This window comes from Coenobita brevimanus, chromosome 90, assembly GCF_032717465.1.
Source record: "Coenobita brevimanus isolate Jiangsu-jjx chromosome 90, ASM3271746v2, whole genome shotgun sequence".
NCBI lineage: Eukaryota > Metazoa > Arthropoda > Malacostraca > Decapoda > Coenobitidae > Coenobita > Coenobita brevimanus.
The window spans coordinates 4,776,626-4,803,338 of NC_137043.1; the positions used below are offsets into that span (position 1 = coordinate 4,776,626).

The window sequence follows — 26,713 nt, forward strand, 5'->3', positions numbered from 1 at the left end:
CCAATAAATAAATAAATAAATAAATAGATAAATAGTAGACATTTACTTTTCAAAATTAATCTTAGTTTCTCACAGAGAACAAGTTCTCTCGAGTTTCTAATCCGTCTTCAATAATTTTTTGGGTGTATGTGTGTATGTATGTATTTATGTGTATGTACGTATGTATGTGTACCTACGCAGGTGTATATGTATGCATGTATGTGTATCTAGGTGCATGTATAGATATGTGTATGTATGTGCAAAGTTGTATGTGTACACGTATGTACGTGCATGTGTCTGTACGTATGTATTTATGTGTGTGTATGTATGTGTCTTTGTAGCCTATGTGTGTGCATTTGTTTATGTGTAGTGCTATGCTTTCATGTGTATGTGAATATGTATGTGTATGTATGTAAGCACGCTACGTCTGTGTGTATGAGTGAATGTCCATGTAAATATAAACGTGCATGTGTGTTTCTTTGTATGTACTGTATGTGTTCTACTATGTATGTATGTTTTTATTTTTATGTATGTGTATGTGCATGTTTGTATGTGTGTATGTTCGTGTGTGTGTGTGTATGTGCATATGTGTATTTGAGTGTATTTGCATGTCTGTATGTGGGTATGTGCATGTGTGTGTATGTGCATATGTGTATGTGTGAATGTGCATGTGTTTGTATGTGCATGTATGTATGCCAGTCCAATTCTAAATCTATTCCTAAGCAGTGTCAAACAAATAGACAAACAACAAAAACAAAAGCAACAACAAAACCCTGACAAAGAAACGACAATTACCCTAACTCAACCAAACAAACAAACAAACAAACACATCTATCAGCTCTTAATTTATCTATCGTAGCTCAGGTGTGGAGAACCTTTAATTGCCTCACTAATTACACAGGGAAGATAAACACAGGTAAATTAAAAACAGTAAAGTGGATTTATTGAAGGACAAGATCAACAGAAGACGATGGACGACAAAAACTCCTCTCTGGGTACACACACACACACACACACACACACACACACACACACACACACACACACACTCAGTAATGCTTATAACAAGACGTATCCTGTTTCTCCAGGAATTTGACATCTATGCCCAGAGAGATAAGGGTGGTTTTCGCCTCCCCGATGACGTGGTAGGGGGGATGGGGGCTCCGGGTCCGAATCCAAACTATTCCTGTTGAGATGAGGTTAGGTTAGGTCAGACTGGGTTGGTTTGGGTTGGTTTGGGTAGACTGAGTTTGATTTAGTTAAGTTTGGGTCTTACTTCTCTCCTGCCCTAACAACCCTTCTCTGCTCTCTCCTACCCTAGTCTAACTTAGCCTACCCTACCCTAGCCTACCCCTATCCTGCTTTACACTGACGTACTCAATCCTAGGTTTCCATCCATTACCCTGTCCTACCCTGTCCATTCTTCCCCTTCCCAATCCTTAGCAAACACACACACATCCATTCAACCATTACCTTACCCTACCTTGCCATTTCTTCTTCTTTCCTCCCTTCCCTTACCCTTCTCTTCGCATTCCTTCCTCTCTCACAGCCTCTCTCTATTTCCCATTCTCTTCTATCCCATAGCTTACTATACCCATCTCACTATACGAGTTTCACTCTAATTTGGCCCAGGTTTTCGTCCTTCAGCTTATTTCCCGTAGCTCGGTGACGGAAGACGATAATGCTATGACTGAACATCGTATGGCACTTCTTCGTGACAAGCCTAGGCTTTTAGTATAACTCCATTGCAACAACTCAACATTCAAGACGGAGTGAAGTGAATATTAGTCCAAGTAGTCGAATAGCACCCACGTCAATACCTATAAAAATTAAACAATAAAGCAAGAATAACGAATGGACTCACTAGTATGTCCGATGGGTTGTGGGACACAGACGTACTCTAGTGCCCACGAGTCGTAATCGGTGGCTAATACTTGATAGTCTTCCTCAACGACATGAACTCCGGGAAGGGCGTAAGTCAGGAAGTTGGGGGCAGAGTAGGGCCTCTTAGCAGTCACGTCTACGGTAAGGACTGTGGGGCGGTTCAGGCTGGGAGCATCAGGGCTTGGAGTTATCTTTTATGCTTTACAAGATCACACACGCAAACAAACAAACAAACAAACACACACACACACACACACACACACACACACACACACACACACACACACATGAATAAAAAGGGGAAAGTTTGGTTCGTATATTATTTGAGAGGAATTATATCTTTGTTTTTGCTTCGCACACACACACACACACACACACACACACACACACACACACACACACACACACACACACACACACACACACACACACACACACACACACACACACTCACACACACATACAAACCTAGACACACAAAAACACACACACACTTACCTACTTACACACACCTACTTACAGAATGTCCCAAAAATCGATCCTGCCGGATATATTGCCCGTCTTGTAGTCCTTGATGTAAGTGCAACTCCAGCACCGTCCCATCTCTTGGAACCCGACGAAATACCTCTCCTGCTCGAACCATCTCCCCAGGTACTGAAGAAGACGTAGGTAGGTAAGTACTGAAAAAAGCCAACACGTAGGTACGTACTGCCATCATCATCAACATCATCATCACTCACCCTCTCCCAGTGGAAGTCCTTGATAATGGGTGTTGTAGGACAGTTGCCCCTGAAGTACACTTGTCCAGTCACTCCCATCATAATCATCATCATCATCATCATCATCATCGTCGTCGTCGTCGTCATCGTCGTCTCGCCCATCTTGACAAATTTACACCTGGTGGGAGAAGAAACCAGGACCATTAAACCAGTATCAGCATAAATCACAATGAAAAAGGAGTTACGAAGCCTATTAATCTTACGGTAATTCGGTCCTAAGGTTATAAAAAGGTAACATAGGGAAGGTTACATAGAGGAATTTTTCAACTGTGGTAGTGTGAGGTTATAGGTGGTTTGCTTGTGTGTGTGTGTGTCCGTAAAAGAGAGAGAGAGAGGGGGGGGGGCTGGACCATATGTTCTGTAACAGAAAAAATTACCATACTTCTCTCCATGCTACCTGTCCCCGTAACCACACCACACCTATCCATACCACAATCCACCCCATCCACATCCAATCCACCACCCTTTCACCCACGCACCCATCCATACCCCACTCCACCCCATCCACACCCACCCGTCCCCCACCATCCGCCCATCGGTGAAGGTGTGCTCAGGTGAATCATTAATTGGCTTCCGGGAAAAGGGTTGTAATTAACAGGTAAAGTAGTAGTAGTAGCCGTAGTAGTATTAGTAGTTACATAAGAAAAGAAGAACATAAAAAGTGAGGATAGCTGCAGTAGGCCGGTTGGCCCATGCCAGGCAGCTCCTAGAAGAGTAACTGAACTACTAGAATGAGATTAGGACAGCAAAGAAGAAGGCTCTCCCCCGCCCTCCAAACCCTCCAGCTGAAGCCGGCAGGAAAAAGTCAGAAAGAACACCACGCAGTATAGAAAAACTGGCGTGGACATTTTACAGGAAAGTGTGAAAGGAGATTAGAGACTATCATAGTGTAACCTGAAAAGGAAAAATTATGAATTAGTATTGGTTATAAGATTTTCTTTTTTTTATATCCACCCCTTATTTGTCATATGCTTATCTAGCCTATGCTTGAAACTCTCAATGGAAGAGGCAGCAACTACTTTACTAGGTAGCTTATTCCATTCGTCTACTACTCTATTACCAAGCAAATTTCTACCTATTTGCTTATTGAAACGGAATTTTTCTAGTTTGAAATCATTATATCTAGTTCTATCCTGTATGCTCACTTTAAGTACCATCCTAATATCTCCCTTATTTATACCCTTCATCCACTTAAACATCTCAAGTCTCCACTTACTCTACGCCTCTCTAGCAGAGAGGGAGAGAGAGGGAGAGGGGGGTCTGGACCATATGTTCAGTAACCGAACAAATTGCGTTACTTCTATCCACACTGCCTGGCCACGTAACCACACCACACCTATCCATACCACACTCCACCCCATCCACATCCACACCACCACCCTTACACCCACACATCCAACCACAACACACTCCACCCCACCCAAACCCACCCCTCCCCCACCATCCGCCCATCGGTGAAGATGTGCTCAGGTGAATCATTAATTAGCTTCCAGAAAATCGGTTGAAATCAACAAGTAAAGTAGTAGTAGTAGCCGTAGTACTATAGTAGTTGTGGTAGTAGTAATCGTAGTAGTAGTCGCAGTAGTAGTAGTTGTAGTAGTAGTAGTAGTAGTTGCAGTAGTAGTAGTAGTAGTAGTGGAAGTAGTAGTAGTAGTAATAACAGGAGAGTTGAGGGACGTTTGTTTAACCGGGCAGGGGAACCACCCAGTCATATCAGTGCCACAACGTGAAGGCCTCCCTCTCTAGCCCTATGTGCGAGTATGATGATGATGATGATGACGATTATGGCCATAATGATGATGATGATAATGACAATGAAAATGAGGTTAAGAGAACACTGAGAGAGAACTATTGGTTATAAGATTTTCTTTTTTTTATATCCACCCCTTATTTGTCATATGCTTATCTAGCCTATGCTTGAAACTCTCAATGGAAGAGGCAGCAACTACTTTACTAGGTAGCTTATTCCATTCGTCTACTACTCTATTACCAAGCAAATTTCTACCTATTTGCTTATTGAAACGGAATTTTTCTAGTTTGAAATCATTATATCTAGTTCTATCCTGTATGCTCACTTTAAGTACCATCCTAATATCTCCCTTATTTATACCCTTCATCCACTTAAACATCTCAAGTCTCCGCTTACTCTACGCCTCTCTAGCAGAGAGGGAGAGAGAGGGAGAGGGGGGTCTGGACCATATGTTCAGTAACCGAACAAATTGCGTTACTTCTATCCACACTGCCTGGCCACGTAACCACACCACACCTATCCATACCACACTCCACCCCATCCACATCCACACCACCACCCTTACACCCACACATCCAACCACAACACACTCCACCCCACCCAAACCCACCCCTCCCCCACCATCCGCCCATCGGTGAAGATGTGCTCAGGTGAATCATTAATTAGCTTCCAGAAAATCGGTTGAAATCAACAAGTAAAGTAGTAGTAGTAGCCGTAGTACTATAGTAGTTGTGGTAGTAGTAATCGTAGTAGTAGTCGCAGTAGTAGTAGTTGTAGTAGTAGTAGTAGTAGTTGCAGTAGTAGTAGTAGTAGTAGTGGAAGTAGTAGTAGTAGTAATAACAGGAGAGTTGAGGGACGTTTGTTTAACCGGGCAGGGGAACCACCCAGTCATATCAGTGCCACAACGTGAAGGCCTCCCTCTCTAGCCCTATGTGCGAGTATGATGATGATGATGATGACGATTATGGCCATAATGATGATGATGATAATGACAATGAAAATGAGGTTAAGAGAACACTGAGAAAGTGAATGAGAGTGAATGAAAGTGAAGGGAAGTGGATGAAAGTGAATGAAAGTGAATGAATGTGAAGGGAAGAGGATGAAAGTGAATGAAATTGAAGGAAAGTGAATGAAAGTGAATGAAAGTAAAGGGAAGTTGATGAAAGTGAATGAAAGTGAAGGAAAGTAAAGGGAAGTGAAGGAAAGTAAAGGGAAGTGGATGAAAGTGAAGGGAAGTAAATGAAAGTGAAGGGAAGTAAATGAAAGTGAGGGAATGTGAAAGAAAGTGAAGGGAAGGGAATGAAAGTGAATGAAAGTGAAGGGAAGTGAATGAAAGTGAAGGGAAGTGAATGAAAGTGAAGGAAAGTGAAGGAAAGTGACTAAGATGCTCCTGACATGTATTCCAGACGGCTTAAGGAGAGGGTGATATGCAAGACTGTGATTATGACGATGACAGTGTTGAATATGAGGGTATTGAGGGGAAAATGACGCAACTATTGAAACGGTGACATCTGCAGCAATAAACAACAACAACAACAATAACAACAATAATAACAACAACATCAAGAGAGAAAAGTGGAACGGGAACATTGAGGACTGTATGGATGGAAGTCTTTGGGAGAGAGAGAGAGAGAGAGAGAGAGAGACAATAAATACCCAATATGTCAAAATTCCGGGATCAGTGATTGGCTCCAGTTGGGATAATCAACCGGAAACATGCAGGTAATCCAGAAAACACACCTGTCTCACCTGGACCACCTGTAATCAACAAACACCTCTCTCTCTCTCTCTCTCTCTCTCTCTCTCTCTCTCTCACACACACACACACACGCACACACATACCTTCTCATTATAACTGTCACCCTCTGTTTCACTTTCCCTCGCCACACACACACACACACACACACACACACACACTCCTCTCTCTCTCTCTCTCTCTCTCTCTCTCTCTCTCACGACACCCACCCAACCATATAACAGTAACGCCACGCAAAGCTAATTATATCCTCTCTCAATCCTTTCTTTTTTTTTTCTTTTTTCTTCATGTCGGCAATGTTTTTTTTATCTTTCCTTTTGTCTGTAACTCTTATATATTTTTTTCTGAGTCGTTGGTGGTCACTTTTTATGGTTAATTCTATCGATTTATCCATATCAGTTTCCTCTATCTTTCTGACTACCTATTTATCTATCAACAGTATATCTTTATCTATCTATTCATTTCTCTATCAATAGTATATCTATCTATCTATACATTTATCTATCGGTACGTATCCCTTTTATCTATTTATACAGTATATACGCTGGGAACATCTATCTATCTATTAAACTATTTTTATGAGCTACCGGGTTTTTAACTATATACACCTACTTATCTATCTATCTATCTATCTGTCTATTTTTCTATTTCTTTATCTATCTATCTATATCTATCTATCTATCTATCTATATATATATATATATATATATATATATATATATATATATATATATATATATATATATATATATGAGTACTGAAACTATAATCACCGCGCCTCACCTCCATTCACTACAGCACCTTCTTCTGTGGGTCCCTCCTACAGGTAAATACAGTACATACACCGGGTAGGGAACGGCGCCCCCCTTGTAAGTACACAGGACCACGCCAGGGTAAAACTAGGGATCTCCTCACGCCGAAATGCAGGGGAGGGTGAGGCCTGGCTCCACCTCACGCAGTGCCACCACGAGTAGGACCCTTGCTTTGCCATTATCGAAAGTGTAATACCCGATGTGACGTAATTTCATCTGTACGAAATAGCGCCACTCTCGCCGATTTCCCGCGCGGTAGTTTCGCTGATGTCGGTAAAGATGATATTGATCCGGTATATGTAATACGTTTGTACACAGGGAGCCACGGTGACGAGATGGTGCCGTGTCTTTCTCGCGAACTGCATGCATAAACAGGAGCAACGGATCATTTAATATTCTACCTCTTCTTCTCTTCTTCCTATCTGTTTATCTATACCCAGACGCCTTAATCCCGTAAGGGGAGGCCACAAATGAATCGCCTCCATGAATCCCTGTCCCCTGCCATTTCGCTGCCATCCCCTGAATTTACACCCCTTCTCTCCCTTATACCTTTCCACTTCATCAGTCGATCTCATCCTCGGTCTCTCCCTCCCTCTTCCTGCTAGCTAATATTGTTAGGCTGAGAGAGGCTTGGCATGTTTCTCTGGCCAGAGATACGAAAGTTCGCCTCTGGACGCTGCTGTTCCGGGTATGTTTGCAGCTTGTTCGTTATTGTTTTGATGTTGTCAGCACCTGTTCCAGCACACGTGTGGACAAGCCATAATATCTCACTTCTGCTTCTCACTTTCCTTTGCTGGCTAATATTCTTAAGTTGAGAGAGAGTTCTTATCATCTGTTATAAATACTTAAGTTCACCTAATATTTCAACTCACATATTTTCCACTTTTACCCACCGAAAAATACCTACCTCTATCTATCTACCTGTCCATTTGTCTATCTATCTATCTATCTGTCAGTCACTCTGTTCTACGCCATCAAGCTGCACTCTCTCTAACTCACCCCACCTCCCTCACTCCTTCTCTCCATCTCATCCTCTGTCTCCCACTCCCCCTCCATCTCAAACATGAAATATGTTCTTTTAAAATCTCTCTCTCTCTCTCTCTCTCTCTCTCTAGGCCAGTACCTTCAGATGAAAATCCCTGAAGAGCGTGAAGAAGAGTTTGTTGTCTCCACCACTGACACCCACTAACTACACCTCAGTGCTGCCCATGGTTTCCAGGTCAGATAATGCCAACCCGCCGTGTTCATCTCCCAAACCCGTCAAAATGTCAGCCTTCTCACCCGCCCAGAAACCTTTGCCAGTAATCACAGACTAATAAAATTAGGTTTACATGTGTGCAACAAATGGCGTGAAAAATAGTTATATATTATACAAACTTCATACATTAGCCTCACATTAGTCATATATTAAATTTGCAAAATGCTCTTGTTTCATCACCTGGGACAGACAATCCATTATCGCAATCCATTTTCTTTTTCACAGCTTTTATTGTATTTTCTGTTATACTTTGCATATTTACCCACTGTCTTAACAGTTCCACTATCCAGCAAACGTCCCATCACTGCTCCATGACTAAAATTGAAATGTTGCCTCTTTTATTTTACCACCACGGGAAATATGGCCGTCAGGCCCCGTGACCTGTGTTTGAGTGTGGATTAGGGGAGTCATATCCCGAGGGAGGGCTGGGCCGGGTGCTAATGATTTCGTCAGTTCCACCCACCACCACCTGCCCTCGATCTTGATCTCTCTGGTCACCGTTGTTTTTGCTTAGAGACAAGAGTTACAGTAAGTTTAATTTAGCAAATACCCTCTCGAACCGAAGCCGACGAAAACCCGCCAGTTAAGATATAAAGTCGCCTAAGAAACAGCCAAACCGCCAATGTTAAATTTTACCCACCAGCCTCAATTTGATAACGCCGAATTTGGCGAAGTAAGTAAGTAATAAGAAGTAGCACCGAGCCCACAAGGACTATATGGCACTAAAACCGATGTATAAAAATGATGGATATGCTATGGTGCACTAAAAGCAAATGGGAAGGTGGGGTAGACACTAATGTGAGGCAAGATACGGGTTTGAGATAGGAAACGCGTGAGGTGTGTGATGGAAAACACAGGGGATTCGGCAAGAAGATCGGCTAAGGTAGGGGGACGTCCAAGGGAGTTAAGGACCGGGAGAGTCCGTCTGCGCATGGCGTTGAACCGAGGACAATCAAGCAAAAGATGGTGGACCATGAGTGGAGCCTGGCAACATTGACAGGTCGGAGGAGTGCATCCTGACATTAGAAAGCCATGTGAGATACACGTGTGACCAAGGCGCAGATGGGCTATGGCTGTTTCCCAACGCCTGTTGCGATGGGAGGACGACTACCAGGGAATGACAGTGTGTTTGATGGCGCGGAGTTTGTTATCAGTTGTAGATGTCCGTTCTGCTTGCCACCGTTGGCCAAGGAGACATAAGAACATAGGAACATAAGAAGAGAGGATAACTGCAGTAGGCCGGTTGGCCCATGACAGGGAGCTCCTGGAAGAGTAACTGAACTACTAGAATGAGATAAGGATAGCAAAGAAGAAGGCTCTCCCCCGCCCTCCAAACCCTCCAGCCGAAGCCGGCAGGAAAAAGTCAGAAAGAACACCACGCCGTATAGAAAAACTGGCGTGGACATTTTACAGGAAAGTGTGAAAGGAGAATAGAGACTATCATAGTGTAACCTGAAAAGAAAAAAATTATGAATTAGTATTGGTTATAAGATATTCTTTTTTCTATATCCACCCCTTATTTGTCATATGCTTATCTAGCCTATGCTTGAAACTCTCAATGGAAGAGGCGGCAACTACTTATTCCATTCGTCTACTTCTCTATTACCAAACCAATTTCTACCGATTTCCTTACTGAAACGAAATTTTTCTAGTTTGAAACCATTATTTCTAGTTCTATCCTGTACGCTGACTTTAAGTACCTTGCTAATATCTCCCTTATTTATACCATTCATCCACTTAAACACCTCAATTAAGTCTCCCCTTACTCTACCCCTCTCTAGCGAATGCAGACCTAGTCTTTTCAGTCTGTCTTCATATGACAGGTTCCGGACGTCATGTATCATTTTTGTCATTCTTCTCTGTACATTTTCTAACGAACTGATATCCATTCTATAGTAAGGACACCAAAATTGTACTGCGTAGTCTAAATGTGGCCTTACTAATGCTAGATAAATTCTCAGTATTACTTTAGATGATCTATTGCTCACGCTTCTCGAAATAAATCCTAGGACCCTATTTGATTTATTTCTCGCATTAATACACTGTTGCCTTGGTTTAAAGGTCGTTACTAATCATAACTCCTAGATCTCTCTCGCATTCCGATTTGCTAATTTCTTTGTTATCTAAGCTGTATTTAGTATCTCCAATGGTCTTACCTACGTTTAGTACTTTACATTTTTCAACGTTAAATTCCATTTGCCAAGTTTTAGACCATTAGGACAATGTATCGAGGTCTTTTTGTAAGTTATGGCAATCGTCAGTCGAGTTAATGATACGCCCTATTTTTGTATCGTCGGCAGATTTGCTGATGCTGCTATTGACTCCTAAGTCGAGATCATTTATATATATGATAAATAATAAGGGACCGAGTACTGAACCCTGTGGTACACCGCTAGTTACTAATCCCCAGTCCGACTTAAAGTCGTTCTATTTTATAAAGGCAGTTTGGTTTGAGTTACTTGAGAGGAGTATGTGGAGTGACGTGGAGGGACAGGTTGACGAATGAAGAAGTGAAGGAACGTTGTGGGGTAGATGTGGATGTGGTTGAAAAGATTAGGAGAAATACACTGCGGTGGTTTGGACATGTGGAGAGAATGGAGAGTGAAAGACTGACAAAGAGGGTGTATGTAGGTGAGGTGGAGGGAGGGAGAGGGAGGGGTAGACCGAGGATGAGGTGGAGGGATGGAGTTGAGAGGTATATGAGGGAGGAGGGGGTGAGTTGAGGGGAGGGGAGTCAAATGGTGGGTGACAGAGTGACTTGGAGGCGTTTTGTCTGTGGCCACCCTTTGCGGGATTAGGGCGTCGGGCTATAGATAGATAGATAGATAGATAGTTTGGGTGGGACGCTCTGGGACCTCACACTGTTAGCTCTGTTGTCACATCGCCGCCGATACACGTGTAATTATTTGTGTTCACCTCTCTCTCTCTCTCTCTCTCTCTCTCTCTCTCTCTCTCTCTCACTCTCCTATTTTAAGCTAGTAACTACTTATAAATGAATTTTAAACACTCTGTATAGAAGTAATTCAATAAAAAAGCTGTAGTATAGTATAAATCTCATAAGACTTGTCAGAGTTGCCTTAGAGACGTTGTCAGTGGTGACACGAGGGACAGCCCTGCGTGACTGGGTCATACTCGGTCAGTCTCCCGCCATGGAAGCTATTAAAAAAAAAAAAAAAACGCACCTATAGACTTTTACCTCAGGGGTGGTGTGGAAAAAAAGTAGAAGAGAAAAAATTAAGAAAATACAATTATTAGTAGTTAATATATAATATGAGAGAGAGAGAGAGAGAGAGAGAGAGAGAGAGAGAGAGAGAGAGAGAGAGAGCACGTGTGTAGCGACGATGTGGCACCAGAGCTAACAGAGTGAGGTCCCAGAGAGCCCGACCCAAACTGCCTTGATAAAATAGAACGACACTAGTTCCATTTATTAATACTCTCTGCTTTCGTCCTTTCAGCCAGGATTCTATCCATTTTAAGATATCGCCGTCTATACCGTGTGCTCGAACCTTTCTAACTAACCTTTCGTATGGGGCCCTATCGAAAGCTTTACTAAAGTCCAGATAAATAACATCGTAAGCTTTATCGCTATCTACTGCCTCATAGACCTCCGAGTAGAATGACAACAAGTTTGTGAGGCAGGATCGTCCTTGCCTGAATCCGTGCTGACTTTCGTTTATAAGATTAAATCTTTCTAAGTGTTCTCTAATCTTATTTCCCAAAACTGACTCTAACATTTTTCCTACTATTGACGTTAGACTTATCGGACGATAATTCGACGCAGTTGATTTATCACCCTTTTTAAAGATGGGCACTACGTTTGCGGTCTTCCACGCCTCGGGAACTTCTCCTGAACTTAAAGAGTCATTAAATACCGTTAAAAGTGGCTGACATAATTCTTCTTTGGTTTCTTTTATAATTTTTGCATATATATCGTCCGGACCTGGCGATTTTTGAGGTTTTAACTTATTAATTTCTTTCAGTACGTCCTCCTTACTAATGGTTATTTTACTAAGAATATTTTCCGTATTCTCATGGTAAATATTTGCTGCTAAAGGGACCAGGCCTAGATTTTCCTTGGTGAATACTGATATGAAATAATTATTTAGGATGGAACACATTTCTTTATCTTCACTGGTAATGTCACCTGATTCTGTTCTGAGTGGTCCTATCCTATCTTTATTTTTCGTACGGTACATTTGATAAAAACCCTTGGGGTTTTCTTTTGATTCACTACCAACCTTAATTTCATAACTTCTCTTTGCTTTTCTTATCTCCCTCTTTACTTCTCTATTTAAAATCGTGTATCGGTTACGTAAGTGTTCCTCTCCACGTTTTATTTTTCTATATATTCCTTTCCTTTGGCCTATGAGAGATTTTAATCTGTTGTTTAACCATCTTGGTTCTGAATTATTCGTTCTAAACGGTTTTGAAGGGATATAGCTATCTTGGCCTCCGTGTATTATGTTTATTAACTCGTTATACTTCTCACCGGTCGATCGTCTGATTGGTACTGGAGCTGAGTTAATTTCCGTCACCTGGACTACATTCCTATCTACCACCTCCCCCCTCACAGACACCTGACAGATATCCCAACGTGTTTCCTGTGCCTGACCTATGACCTGGGGTTCCCTACTGACCTGGCATTCCCTCAAATAGCTAATCTCCCTGTGGAATACCGTTCGAAAATAAGCTCTTAAGCCATCGAAATCTCCTACACGAAAATTAGGAACAGTGGAGGTATTTTCAATGGAACAGACATCCCAAATAAATTTGAACTTAATTTCTTCATGATCGCTATTACCAAGTCGTCCACCAACCTCTATATCACTAATGATATTTTCTTTATTAGCTAAAACCAAATCTAATATATTATTACCTCTGGTGGGCTCCCTGATATACTGATAAAGGAAATTATCCTGTACTACCTCTAGAAATTCCTCTGATTCTGCATCTCCTGTCTGATTTCTCCAATCTATCCTTGGCAGATTAAGGTCCCCTACAATTATTACTAAGCTGGATTGTGATGCTTTCCTAATTTCCTCCCAACGGTATTTACTATCAGCTCTACTTAATTTAGGGGATCTGTAAATTGCTCCTAAGACTAATTTCTCCCTATTGTTACTAATTTCAACCCAGACACTTTCTGTGTCCGTATTTACTTTAATGTCTGCTTTATTGTAACAGTTTAATGAATCCTTTACATAAATAGCTACCCCTCCCCCCTTTCTTCCCTAACTGTTTGACACAAAAATATTATAGCCTTTTATCTGATATTCTGCTAAAAATTCTCGAGTGTTTGTTTTCATCCAAGTTTCACTAATAACGGCAATGTCTATTTTCTCTACAAATTAAAGCCCTCAGTTCATCCATTTTATTACGTAAACTCCGGCTGTTTGTGTAGTACACTTTCAGATTATTACTATAGTACCCGCAGCGAGAAATGAACGCTGTGGTGGGGCAGGCGGGATGACCTGGGATTCCCCCATTGTTGCCATATCCACATGTCACCGACCATAGAGGTAGGATGTCACCGACCATCGGCCACCGCTGCAGCCCCGCTCCATGATCCTTACCCTGTGTCTCTGGCTTTCTCTTTCTCTCTCGGTTTCTATATAAACTGGTGTATTTCCGAAACTAATTATGAAATTATTATGACTTTTGTTCCACACCTCCACTGAGGTAAAAATCAAGGAGAGTTTTCTGTATAAAGGTTTCCCCCCCCTCCTAAATGTGGCATATGAGCGGGGGAGTGCGGCCTTGCCGATACCTCCGCCTGACCTATAATTATACACTCGTCAGAACTGACCTGCCCTCAGACAAGGGGGGGGGAAACCTTTATACAGAAAACTCTCCTTGATTTTTACCTCAGTGGTGGTGTGGAACAAAAGTCATAATAATTTCATAATTAGTTTCGGAAATACACCAGTTTATATAGAAACCGAGAGAGAAAGAGAAAGCCAGAGACACAGGGTAAGGATCATGGAGCGGGGCTGCAGCGGTGGCCGATGGTCGGTGACATCCTACCTCTATGGTCGGTGACATGTAGATATGGCAACAATGGGGGAATCCCAGGTCATCCCGCCTGCCCCACCACAGCGTTCATTTCTCGCTGCGGCTACTATAGTAGTTATGCCTTTACCTTGGCATTTAATGCTATTTATTTTATTACTAACTGGGAAACTCTTTACTTTGCTAATATAACAATTTTTGTACTATCGCTTATCGCACTTCTATCATCGCTTGTTCTATCATCTATCATCGCCTGCTCAATTTGAGGTGCCTGAGTGGATGTATCTACACTATTGGTTGAACTTTTGTTCTTAATTTTGCAAGTATTGATGCATCTATCCAAACATGGTAATAATGATTTCTGAGTGTAGTTGCTGCATCTTCCTGTACACCTACTTCTCAATCTCGAAAAAATCCCTCCAACTCCCTATCTATCATTCCAGCTAAAACAGTAACTCCCTGCCTGCTAAGATGAGTCCCATCCCAACTATACAAGGCACTCCGTCCATAAAACCAGTGCCAGCTGTCTATGAGAGATATTGCATTATCTTTGCAATACCTTTCAAGGCGGCAATTTAATCCTATTGCCCTGCTCAAATATTCTCTTCCAACCCGCCATCTGGGTAAAATACCAAGCACTACAGGGGTTCCTCCCCTCTCCCTAACCTTTTCTAACATCAACTTGTACCTTTGCCACAGTACCTCACTCTTACGGCTACTAATATCATTGCCTCCTACACTGAGGCACACAGTGGGTTTGTCACCACTATCCTTTACGATATTTGAAATTTTTTCTATCACATTAGCCTCCCTGGCCCCACACATGTTTAGCGAGTGGAGTATACATGGCCCTGTTCAGATATCTCACCTGGGAGTCTCCAACAACAGCAACATTTTTCTTACCTTTCTTGTTCTGTTTATACTTACCTGTACTGGAAGTTCTCTCATCGTCCTTCTCCTCTACTTCCGTCTCTGCCTTCCCTTCACATTCGTCCCGTAGTGCGTCGAAAATTGTTGCTGGGATAGCCCGAGGTGTGACAGAGCGAGAGGTGACAGCTGTACGTGCCAGGCAATCAACCCTTTCGTTACCTGGTGTCCCAACATGGCTGGGGACCCAACAAAAGGAGACAGACTTCAATCTGGTGGTAATATGGAACAACCATTCCTGTATCTCCAACACCAGTGGGTTGCTGGCCAAGACATTCTGAATACCATATAGTGCACTAAGTGAATCTGTGAAAATAACAAAAGTGTGTAAACTTTAATGGTATATAACATGAAAAGCCACTAAAATGGCCAGCAGTTTGGCAGTGAAAATACTGTCAACTGGTACAAGACAGATCTGATAGGTATGGTCTGGGAAAAGAACAGCTAAACTGGAGCCCACGGAAGACTTAGAGCTGTCTGTGTACACTAGGGTCACTGAGGAGTGACAACGCATATGATCCATAAAGAGATGATAGAGTTCATGTGGGGTGGAAAAGGACTTTGGGTGGGAGAGCAAGGCATCAAAAAGAATAGGAAGAGGAAGAAGCCAAGGTGGAAACATAGAATCTCTCAGTGGGAGAACAGAAATAGCAGGGAATTTGACAAAAAATCAGCCAACCTGGCAACTCTGCTGTTGGGTCGGTGGGTGCTGTTGGAGCCCAATCCATCTTGAAAACACACATAAAAAGTGCAGACAGCAAAATGACACACACACACACACACACACACACACATCTCCATCAGTCTTGGGAGTGGTGAGAGCCAGTTGTTCTCATTCTTCTCTATTATTAACCTGTAGAGGTGTGTGTGTGTGTGTGTGTGTGTGTGTGTGTGTGTGTGTGTGTGTGTGTGTGTGTGTGTTGGTGGTGGCATTAGTAGTAGTAGTAGGTGGCAGTCGGAAAGTCAGACCAAAGAGGAGAGGGGTCAGGTGAGAGAGGGTCAGACGGCTTCGCCTGTTTAACATTTACAAGGAGGTCACAATTTCTCTCCGGGGGGGTAGGGGGATAACAGGATGAGTGGAGACAATGGCCTTTATTCTGGATTAAAGAGAGAGAGAGAGAGAGAGAGAGAGAGAGAAAGAAGGATAATATAGGAGGTGTGGAGTGGCAGATGAGGCAAAGGGAGAGCTTTGCCTCATCAGTAATTATGGTCCTTCCAATTTATCCAGATCGTTTGGGCGTTGTCCCTCACGGTAGTTCCCCTTCGAGCGAAGCTGCCGAATCTGTACCAAAACACACCTCACTGTCTCATGTCAGCTATTTACTAATTCTAAATGAACTTTATTTACAGTGTACATATATATATATATATATATATATATATATATATATATATATATATATATATATATATATATATATATATATATATATATATATATATATACATATATATATGAGGGTAGGTCAGGTGTCAATCCGCAGGTCACTTTCTTTGACCGCCATTAAAAGGTAAGCTCCTACCCCTTATACTCTCCCTCGTTGCTCCACAGTCGAGAAAAAGAGCTTGTATTTTTTAGAAGAGAAGGCAAACAGGGGACTTATAATTGATCCCTCAAAAGCTGTTGCTCAAACAGCAAAGGCCACCAACGTGAGTGAAGTAACAGTCAGACGAATTTGCTCTTCTTTCAATCAAGCCTTCATTACACAAAAGTCACCAGAACAAACTATACTAATTCATAAAACAATATAGACTTTTTATAGAAATAAATCACCATAAACTGTAGATTTTATATGCAGAGAGAGAGAGAGAGAGAAAGACAGACAGACAGACAGACAGACAGACAAACAGAGACAGAGACAGAGACAGAGACAGACAGACGAAGTCAGGAGGCTTTTCCTCAAATTCTAATAATTCATAAAACCGTATAGACTTTTTATAGAAATAAATCTCCATAAAATGTTGATTTTATATGCAGAGAGAAAGAGAGCTGGGATTGAGGGTTATCCCTTGTCTCTAATCCGATAATTGGTCCAGTAGAAAGGGTGGCAACGTCACACATAGGGGAAGCCCCGTGAGGGACAACACCTAAAAGATCTGGATAAATTGGAAGGACCATAGGGGAGCAGAGCTGGGTTGGGCAGGCTTGGTAAAGGGTGTGAGGGCTTCAGACAAAGAGGCAGATGTAGGGGAGGAACAGGGTGGTCATTATGACTCTGGTGCTAACAGTACTGCACATTAGTGATGGACATAGCACTGTAGTAGCAACATGAAGGGATGGACATAAGTTCGCTCGAAAACGCACAAAGAAGAATGACAGAAATGATATATGATATTCGGAATTTTTCGTATGAAGACAAAGACTAAATTTACTCTCTCTCTCTCTCTCTCTCTCCTGGGGGGAGATGTGCGTCACCCTGGGAAATTTTGTTTCTTTTATGAGTGACTGTTATAAACTTAGGCTTTCATTTATTTATGGAAGGAACTTGAGTATAAAGTGGAGGGACTGTAAGAAAATGTTCTGGAATGAGGTGAAAAGAGTAAGACAGGGTGGATGTGAAGTTAGCAGGGGAGTGAAAGATAAAAATGGTAGATTACTAGTGGAGAAGGGAGAAAAAATGAGCAGATGGAGAGAACACTTTAAGGAATTGTTGAACATAGAGGATGGAAGTAATGCGAGTATAAGTGGCTGGGGAATGGCAGGGAGAAGGAGGGAGGTGAGAAGACAGGAAGAAATCAGTAGGACAGAAGTTGTGGAAGCAATGAAGAAAGTTAAATTGGGGAAAGCCCCAGGAATAGATGGAGTGTGTGGTGAAATGCTGAAGTATGAGGGAGAGATAGTAGTAGAATGGATGTGGAAAATGTGCAGATTGGCCTGGGAGAAAGGCAGAGTCCCGGAAGATTGGAAGTCATGTATAATTATTCCCTTGTACAAAGGAAAAAGGGAAATAGAAGTGTGTCAAGGGGGTTTGTGAGTTTTATTAAATAATAATAACTAATAATACTTTAAATGTTGCTTGAGAACAGGGACAAAGAACTGACTTGTGAAAATCAAGCAATGATTACTTTATGTCAGCTTACTTCGCCAATTCTCTAAGGATGAGAATTTATAAACTTTCTCAACAGTACACAGCAGAGACTAATTACTCACGAGTGCCGTTTGTAGTACTGTTAGCCTCTCAAGAAAGTGACTTCACCCCTGACAATCAATAACTAATACTAATTGTAATAAGCAGGTTCTTGCTGGTGCATTATCTCCTGGTTGCACAACGGATTTTAAGCTTAATACAAAAGGACTGGCCTAAGTACAAGTTATGAATAATGCAAAGCATTTATGCAAACTAGGAGCTGCAACTAGAATAAACTTAATGTGGAGAAATAAAACACAAGTTTACATTACATCAAGCTCAAAGAAAAGAACTGAAAATTTATTAATTACAATGAGATAAATTTACTTTACATGAGTCTCAAATGAATTCAAAATAAGAACACACTCATTCAATCATTCAAAAGCTAAACTCTTAAGCCTAGGAAAAACGAAAAGATATACTGGTCAATAGAGGGGGCTAAGCGGAAACTGGGAATCGGTGCTTAGGATGAATGCTGCACATGCTAACCTCTCGCCGATTCACGCTAGGTGGGAATCCAGGAATTCGCCAGACAATGGCGGCGCTGCTCCACACTGGGCCCGAACGAACCTGCTTCCATGATGCTCTAATCCTGACTGAATTCAAACAAGCCAGGCAAGGGCTGGGGCAGTGCCCGGTAACTGCCAACGGAAAAATTGTGAGAGATACATGCCCACAACAAATCACTCAGTGAAAGCACCAATGTCACACACAAGGAAGATGACTTATGAAACAGTGAAAAATGTTCTGAAAACACTCATGATCGGATGAATACGGGGACGGTTAAACTGAATGATAAAGTGGAAATTCCACTAGAATTAGTGGTTTTCCACCAAGGTTCAATGTCACAAGTTTGTTTAAATACTGAATCACGCCAACTTGTGACATTATGCCCCAGCAAAATCAAATTTTTTTCCTTCAGGAAAAAAAAAACAATTTAGATACATATAAATCCTAACTCACACAAGATTCACACTGTGGTGTGTGTGCTATCCTGTTACAGGAGAAAGTCACAGTTGCCAGTGAGTGAAAAAACCTCGTATTTACGTTAATAGGAGCAAGCTTGAGGAAAAAACTCCGTGGCGATGGTGAGAAATCCTGTACTCAGGTCAAACTGAGCGAAAAGTTTCCTACATTTACATTAACAACTAACTGTTATGTAGCGTGATGTATGTAATACACTGTAGGTATGACAGTTGTGGTGTAACTGTACCTACATGTAAAATGATATAATACAAACCAATAGTAAATAATGACAACGAGGCAGAAGAGAAGGGGCAGCAACATGCGACAGGGACAACCAACTGATCTGCACGACAGTGCTGCACCCACCAGCTGCACCTGCGAAAGGAATCAAGGTGGAGCATCAAAAGTGTCACTTCTCTCTCTCTCTGCCTAACAATCAGTACTTATGTTATTATTAACCAGGAAACGTAGTCTTTGGATTTACAAAGTTCTCAGAACCCCTGTAGTTTACTGGTTAACCTAGCATTACTAACCAGGAAACGTGACAGTTCTTGAATGTACAAATCTCTGAGAACGGTCAGTTTACTAGTTAACCTAACGCTACACTTACGATTTATTACAGGAAGCTGAGAATCCTTAAGCAATCTTGGGCAGGTCACATTTAAACACCCACTGTGGGTGTGAACACTCATGTGGATAATGTGCATTCTCCGGGAATCCTATCGAGAAGGCCGACAGCTCGAGATTTTCCATAAGGTAATTCATACACAGCCTCGGATTGTCCTTACAGGGGTCTCAAACTTCCCCTTAACCTACGGTACATATGTATATACAGGCCCTGGACATGATGTGTCCTGTGGGGCCAACGGGCGAGATGTCAGGTCTGCACCCACATTATCACTGCCCTCTCTTTCAACTACTTCAGAGATTATGGGTGTGGGCTCAAACGGTGCAGGAAGGACATGTCCCTGACTAGTGGTACATGGACACACATTGCAGGAGCGCACAAAACTATCTATTTCTCGTCCCATTCCTGGCCAGAAAAAGTCAGCACGGATACGGCCCTGGGTTTTCCTTTTGCCCATATGACCTCCTGAGGCTGAACAATGACCTCATTCTAACACTGCTTGGCGGTACTTAGCAGGAACGACGAACTGCAGTCGAACCTCACCCTGGGGTGTTCGTGACTCATGGTACAGCCGTCCTTGTTTACGAAGGAACTTGGCTTGACCTCCCCATGAATACTTTATCACTCTACCCTTTTGTTTCTTCTGCACGGCAGGAAGTGTCGGGTCAGAATGTTGTTCTTGGACAACAACTTGGCTACACATCAGATCTTAAGGTGATGCAATGGTCACAGGGGTGACACAGTTTGGAGCCTCAGCCATGGCTTGTGTTTCTGCAGCCAAAGTCTGCGTAGCATCATTTTCGGTCCAACCATAATTGGCACCGGGAATATTGCCTATGATAAGGTCAAATAAGGGTTCTGGCATGACAACTGCGACTGTCGTACCAGTGTAAAATGGAGATGTCACCTGGATACGAGCCTCAGGGAACAATCTCACTGATCCATCAATAAGGTTAGCTTGGATCTGTCGACCTGTGTACTCCTCAGGCTGAACTAGACTCTGCCTGACAGAGCAACCTGAGGAACCATTGTCTCTCAGGACCTTCACAGGAATGCCTCCCACAAACCCTGGCTGAACAAGGAAGGCACTGTCACCTGTGGGAGGGCCTGTGGAGGAAGCAGCCAGCCACTGATGAGGCTGCTGAATAAATGATGCGGCAAACATGGTCCCCTGAGAATTTGATACTTGAGGGGTCGTACTCACCGTCTGGGGAGACGGAGCATTGGCCTCCTGTGGAGAAGTGTTCACTGTCGCTGGGTGACTAGTGAACTGTGAGGGAGTACCCGTACTGCTAGGGACGACACCACCGTGTGGCTGTTGAGGAATGAAGGCTGCGTTAGCCTCCTGCCTCCGATACACTGGGGCTGATGCTGAAAAGGATAGTCCCAACGGTCGGCTGCATGGCTGATACTGCTGCTGGTTAGGGTACTTGTTGTACCACTTCCATTCAGGTTTCTGAGTGTTTTGCCCCTGGTCCTCCTTCTGTGGTTTTGGACCTTGGCCATTATTCTGAGAACGGCCTTGTTGCTGGGGTTCAGTCTGAGACGGTTTCCCAGATTTATCAGCTTTCCTGTTCCAGGTATGCTGCTTGCAAGTTTGATACCTGTATGCAGTGACGAATGCTTCAGCCTTGTTCGCCATTTGGCTGGTATCCCTTACCTGGCAGATTTTAAGCTGAGCCATAAGTTCAGTAGGCCGCAACTTTTCTAGCTGCGTGTGCAGCATAAAGTCAATTATCCCCTCATGCGTGGAAGGAGTTTCATCTTTCTTCATCCACTTATCTAAGTAAGCAGTAACCCATTCAAGAAACTGAACAGCAGTCTCTTTTTCATGTAAACACACCCTCATGAACTGACTCTTGGTGTCATCAACTGTGAGACCGTATGCTTTGACGAATGCGGCCTTCATCATCTCATACGTGAGATTGTCTCCAAGAATTCTGTGGAGAATATTGAGGGCAGGGCCCTCAATCAAGCTAAGAAACTGAAGCCGCTTAGCTGCATCATCCAGTTGGTACAATTGACCATTTCTTCAAAACGAGCTATGTATGGCTTGATTCGCTCGCCTTCCTTGTATGGGGGAAGCTTAATGTTTGGGGTTGCCAGAACATGTGCAGGGAGAGCGCTCGTGGAGCTTGGGCCAGCTGCACCAGATGTGTCTGAAGCCAAGGAATCTTGCTTGAGCTTCAACATTTCAAGTTCATGCTTTCGTGTGCTTCTCGTTCGGCACGCTCGTGTTCTTGTTCTCTGTCTCGTTGTTCACGCTCATATTCACGTTCTCTCTCATGTTCCTTGCACTGTTCTCACTCGTGTTCGCGTTCTCTCTCTTGTTGTTTTTGCTCGTATTCACGTTGTTTTTGTTCGTATTCACGTTGTTCTCGCTCGTGTTCACATTGTTTTCGCTCGTGTTCATGTTGGATTCTATGCTCTTCATGAGCATCATTCTCGCATTGCTGCTCGTAACTAAACCGAGAGAGGACATAATCCTTAACTTCTTTGGGGTCCGTAAGCCCCATATCTTTAGCTTCCTGTACATAGACATTGGAAGACATGATGCTAAGTCAATCTAAGTGAACTAGAGACTAAGTACTGATTTCTATTTTGCAGAGAAGGATGCCAATAATCGAGAATAAAGAATATAGGCACAGGTTAGTGGTGACCAGTTTTATGTAGTTAAACTGGTAAGGAAAGAAAATTAAACAAACAACATACTGTGAATACTATTACTTAAAATTGATAGAACTGACTCAGTAATCACCAGCAAAATAGTGCCTATAAACTTTAATGATAAATACCTAAGCATGAGTGAGTGAGTATTATCTCGTGAATAACTTAAGAGCTAGGAGTTAATATCCTGGAATGAGGTCGCCAGATGTCACGGGGTTTTGTGAATTTTATTAAATAATAATAACAAATAATACTTTAAATGTTGCTTGAGAACAGGGACAAAGAATTGACTTCTGAAAATCAAGCAATGATTATTTTATGCCGGCATACTTTGCTGATTCTCTAAGGACGAGAATTTATAAACTTTCTCAACAGTACACAGCAGAGACTAATTACTCACGAGTGCCGTTTGTAGTACTGTTAGCCTCTCGAGAAAGTAACTTCACCCCTGACAATCAATAACTAATACTAATTGTAATAAGTGTAAAGCTATGAATGTTGTCCCACCGGTATTCACCAGTGTGATGCTAGTGGTAAGACCTTTTATGCCACTGACTGACACCAGTGTAAAACCTGAAACTTTATCCCACCAGTTGACACCAGTGTAATGATGATAGGGGTATGTATTTTCTTACCTGTTGTGGGTATTGATCAACTCACCCATGGATATACAAGTGGTACTCGACTTGATATAGTGGATGATAAATATTTATGAAAAGAATGAATTGTGGTAGCGTTTGTAGTGTTTGGCCGAGTTTAGATTTAGTCGGTACCTCAGGTGGTTGTCGTTCCCTCAGCGAAGGAATCTTGAATTGGAAGGGGAGTGAATTTGACTTGAGGACATAATTTCCTTGATTAGGTATACTAATAAAGAAAAGAAAATGCTATATACTTTATTCTACTTTAATAGTTCTGTTAATTTCCACAAAAAAACATTTCTCTATTACATGACCCTTTTTAGTATGAGAGTAGATTGTAAAGGTTACTAAGGCTTTTGGGTGATCATTCCTCTAACATTGTTACCAGACGAAACAATTTGATACACGCGAGGTATGGAGTTGTTGTACTTTACTTTCTTTTTGGCCGTTACTCTTGGGCTCAACAATGGCCTCAAGACAGGGACACTTTTACGGATATGATTTGTCTGTTCGGGCTGGCATAGCCTCGTATCAATAAGAATGATTATTTGTATTCATCTTTCACCCATATAAGGTATTCTCCTCATATAATTTTCTCGGTTCTCACATCAAATCAGTATTGTTTTTCACGTTTCACCATCGACAATGTTATATAATCACTAGAAATACATAATCTCTCGGGCCTGTCTAGCCTCGAGGAATAATTTAAAAAAAAAGAAATACAATCACTAGGAACACCTCAATCACTCGGGCTTGTTTAGCCTCGAGGTACAACTCAAATATCACATTATTGCTCACAATCAGTAAGTTCCCTTCCACGCTCCTGATTATAATTTTTTCTAATAAACTAATTTTAAAGAAAGAGAACAGTTGATGAATTTGAATTTTCCTTTCCGTTACAGAACATATCCCTTTTATACTTCTATTCCTTATCTACAAAAAAAAAGTTCACTTGATAGAATCATTAATAACACATCAAATACTTTCGGTTTGTAATAATAACTCGTGAGTGGTGCAAGTGTAAGCGTAAAAGTCTATGGGCAATACTTGGGAATAATGGCGTGCTCCCACGGTCGTCGCCGCCGGTGTCTGGGGACTAAACGAACGTCTGTTATACACGATGTTTGGGCAGCAAGTCACTCTACGTTAAACTCTCAACAATATTACTTCTCATAGTTCACAATAAGTAAGGATTAAACAAAGAAAAAGAGGGGGAGGAAGAAATGTGGACGACTCACCTAAACGAACGTCTGTTACACACGATGTCTGGGCAGCAAGTGGGGTATGTCGGGCACTAAGGACGCCACTGCTCAAGTCAAATGAGGTGGTGTTTTTGAAATATAGGGGGTTTCAATTCTCTTTACAATTTATTTAGCAGTGTACTCATGACGCCAGGACTTTTGATTGAATTGGGGAAAATTTGGGATTTATTCCTTACTTAATTTAGATACTGATTCTATCACTATTTCAATTTGAATCTGAAAGCAGCTCATGCCATCTAGTGACGGCCAAGATAAACGGGACTTTAAATCCTCGCCAACGACATTATTTAGGCCTTTTGGACTGTTAATCTTACATACTTGTGTTATAACAGCTTCATTAGCAAACATTTCACAAATAGGTTACGGAAAGAATTGTATATCCATCATTACTCTGTTTAAGGTTTAAACTCGGCGCCCGGCAATGACGCACAAAGGGAGGGGATAAGCTGCTCGCATGTGTCTTTCATTACTCGGCTTGACTAAGGAATTCCCATAGCTCAACATCCACAATTACATCACCCACTGCATAGGTACAGAGATACATACATGTAAAAATAGTTAACCCTACAGTAATTATTAATATATGAATTACTACTTAGGGTAGGAACTTATAAACTAATATTCAGGTTACACCCTATCTAACTTAAAATTACAGTACTACTAAATGCATACATGAATATCAAATGTGTGGCACTACATAAGCAGGTTCTTGCCGGTGCATTAACTCCTGGTTGCACAACGGATTTTAAGCTTAATACAAAAGGACTGGCCTAAGTACAAGTTATGAATAATGCAAAGCGTTTATGCAAACTAGGAGCTGCACCTAGAATAAGCTTAATGTGGAGAAATAAAACACAAGTTTACATTACATCAAGCTCAAAGAAAAGAACTGAAAATTTATTAATTACAATGAGATAAATTTACGTTACATGAGTCTCAAATGAATCCAAAATAAGGAGAACACACTCACTCGCTCACTCAAAAGCTAAATTCTTAAGCCTAGGAAAAACGAAAAGATATACTGGTCAATAGAGGGGGCTAAGAGGAAACTGGGCATCGGTGCTTAGGACGGACGCTGCACACTCTCACCTCTCGCCAATTCACGCTAGGTAGGAATTCAGGAACTAGCCAGACAACAGCGGCACTGCTCCACACTGAGCCCGAACGAACCTGCTTCCATGATGCTCTAATCCTGACTGAATTCAAACAAGCCAGGCAAGGGCTGGGGCAGTGCCCGGTAACTGCCAACGGAAAAATTGTGAGCGATACGTGCCCACAACAAATCACTCAGCGAAAGCGCCAATGTCTCGCGCAAGGACGATCACTTATGAAACAGTGAAAAATGTTCTGAAAATACTCCCGATCGGGTGAATACAGACAAGGTTAAACTGAGTGATAAAGTGGAAATCCACTAGAATTAGTGGTTTTCCACCAAGGTTCAATGTCACGAGTTTGTTTAAATACTGAATCACGCCAACTAGTGACAAAGTGTGTGGTAATCATAGGGGAATCTGTCTTCTTAGTATAATACGAAAAGTGTATGGTAGGATACTTATTGACAGAGTTAGAGAAAGAACAGAGAAATTAGTTGTATAAGAACAGGGAGGCTTTAGGAAGGGAAGAGGTTGTGTAAATCAGATATTCATCCTTAGATCTTTAGTGGAAAAATTTCTAGAGAAGGGATTTGGAGAAAGCATATGACTGGGTGGATAGACAAGGATTGTGGAAAGTATTAAGAATATATGGAGTAGAAGGGAAGTTCTTGAGTGCTGTGAAGAGTATGTATGATGGTGCTAAGGCTGCAGTGCGTGTGGATGGTGAACTGAGTGAATTTTTCTCTTTGAAGGTTGGGTTGAAACAGTGATGTGCCATGTCTCCATGGTTGTTCAATCTGTACATGGATGGGGTAAAAAAAGAGGTACGAGATAGGGTAGTGGATGTTGGAGTTGCCCTGGTGAGAGGGGGTTGTGTTTGGAAACTCCCTGTACTGTTGTTTGCAGATGATACTGTGTTGTTGAGTGAAGACGAAGGAGAGCTGCAAGGCTTGGTGGATGAGTTTGGGAGAGTGTACAAGGAACACGAATCTAAAGGTGAATGTAGGGAAGAGTAAAGTGATGGTCTTTGAAAGAGGTGAAGTCAGTGAATGTACAGTGAGGTTGGATGGTGAGGAATTGGAAAATGTGAGTACGTTTAAGTACTTGCGTAGTGTGATGAGTAGGGATGGAGTTTTGGAGGGTGAAGTGCTTGAAAGAGTAGAGCAGGGAAGAAAG

The 26,713-nt window shown here is 42.1% G+C and overlaps 1 protein-coding gene across 1 annotated transcript; it reads right to left on the minus strand.

Moving 5' to 3' along the window:
- Positions 1 to 1,028: 1,028 nt before the first annotated feature.
- On the minus strand, positions 1,029 to 15,882 carry LOC145411556 (apolipoprotein D-like). The gene is made up of 6 exons (XM_080281565.1): positions 15,834 to 15,882; positions 15,388 to 15,460; positions 2,604 to 2,760; positions 2,384 to 2,517; positions 1,844 to 2,028; positions 1,029 to 1,165 (listed from the first exon to the last, which is right to left on the minus strand). Exons 1-6 carry the CDS (start codon positions 15,880 to 15,882, stop codon positions 1,029 to 1,031), a joined length of 735 nt encoding a protein of 244 aa, XP_080137691.1.
- Between the last annotated feature and the right edge of the window lie 10,831 nt (positions 15,883 to 26,713).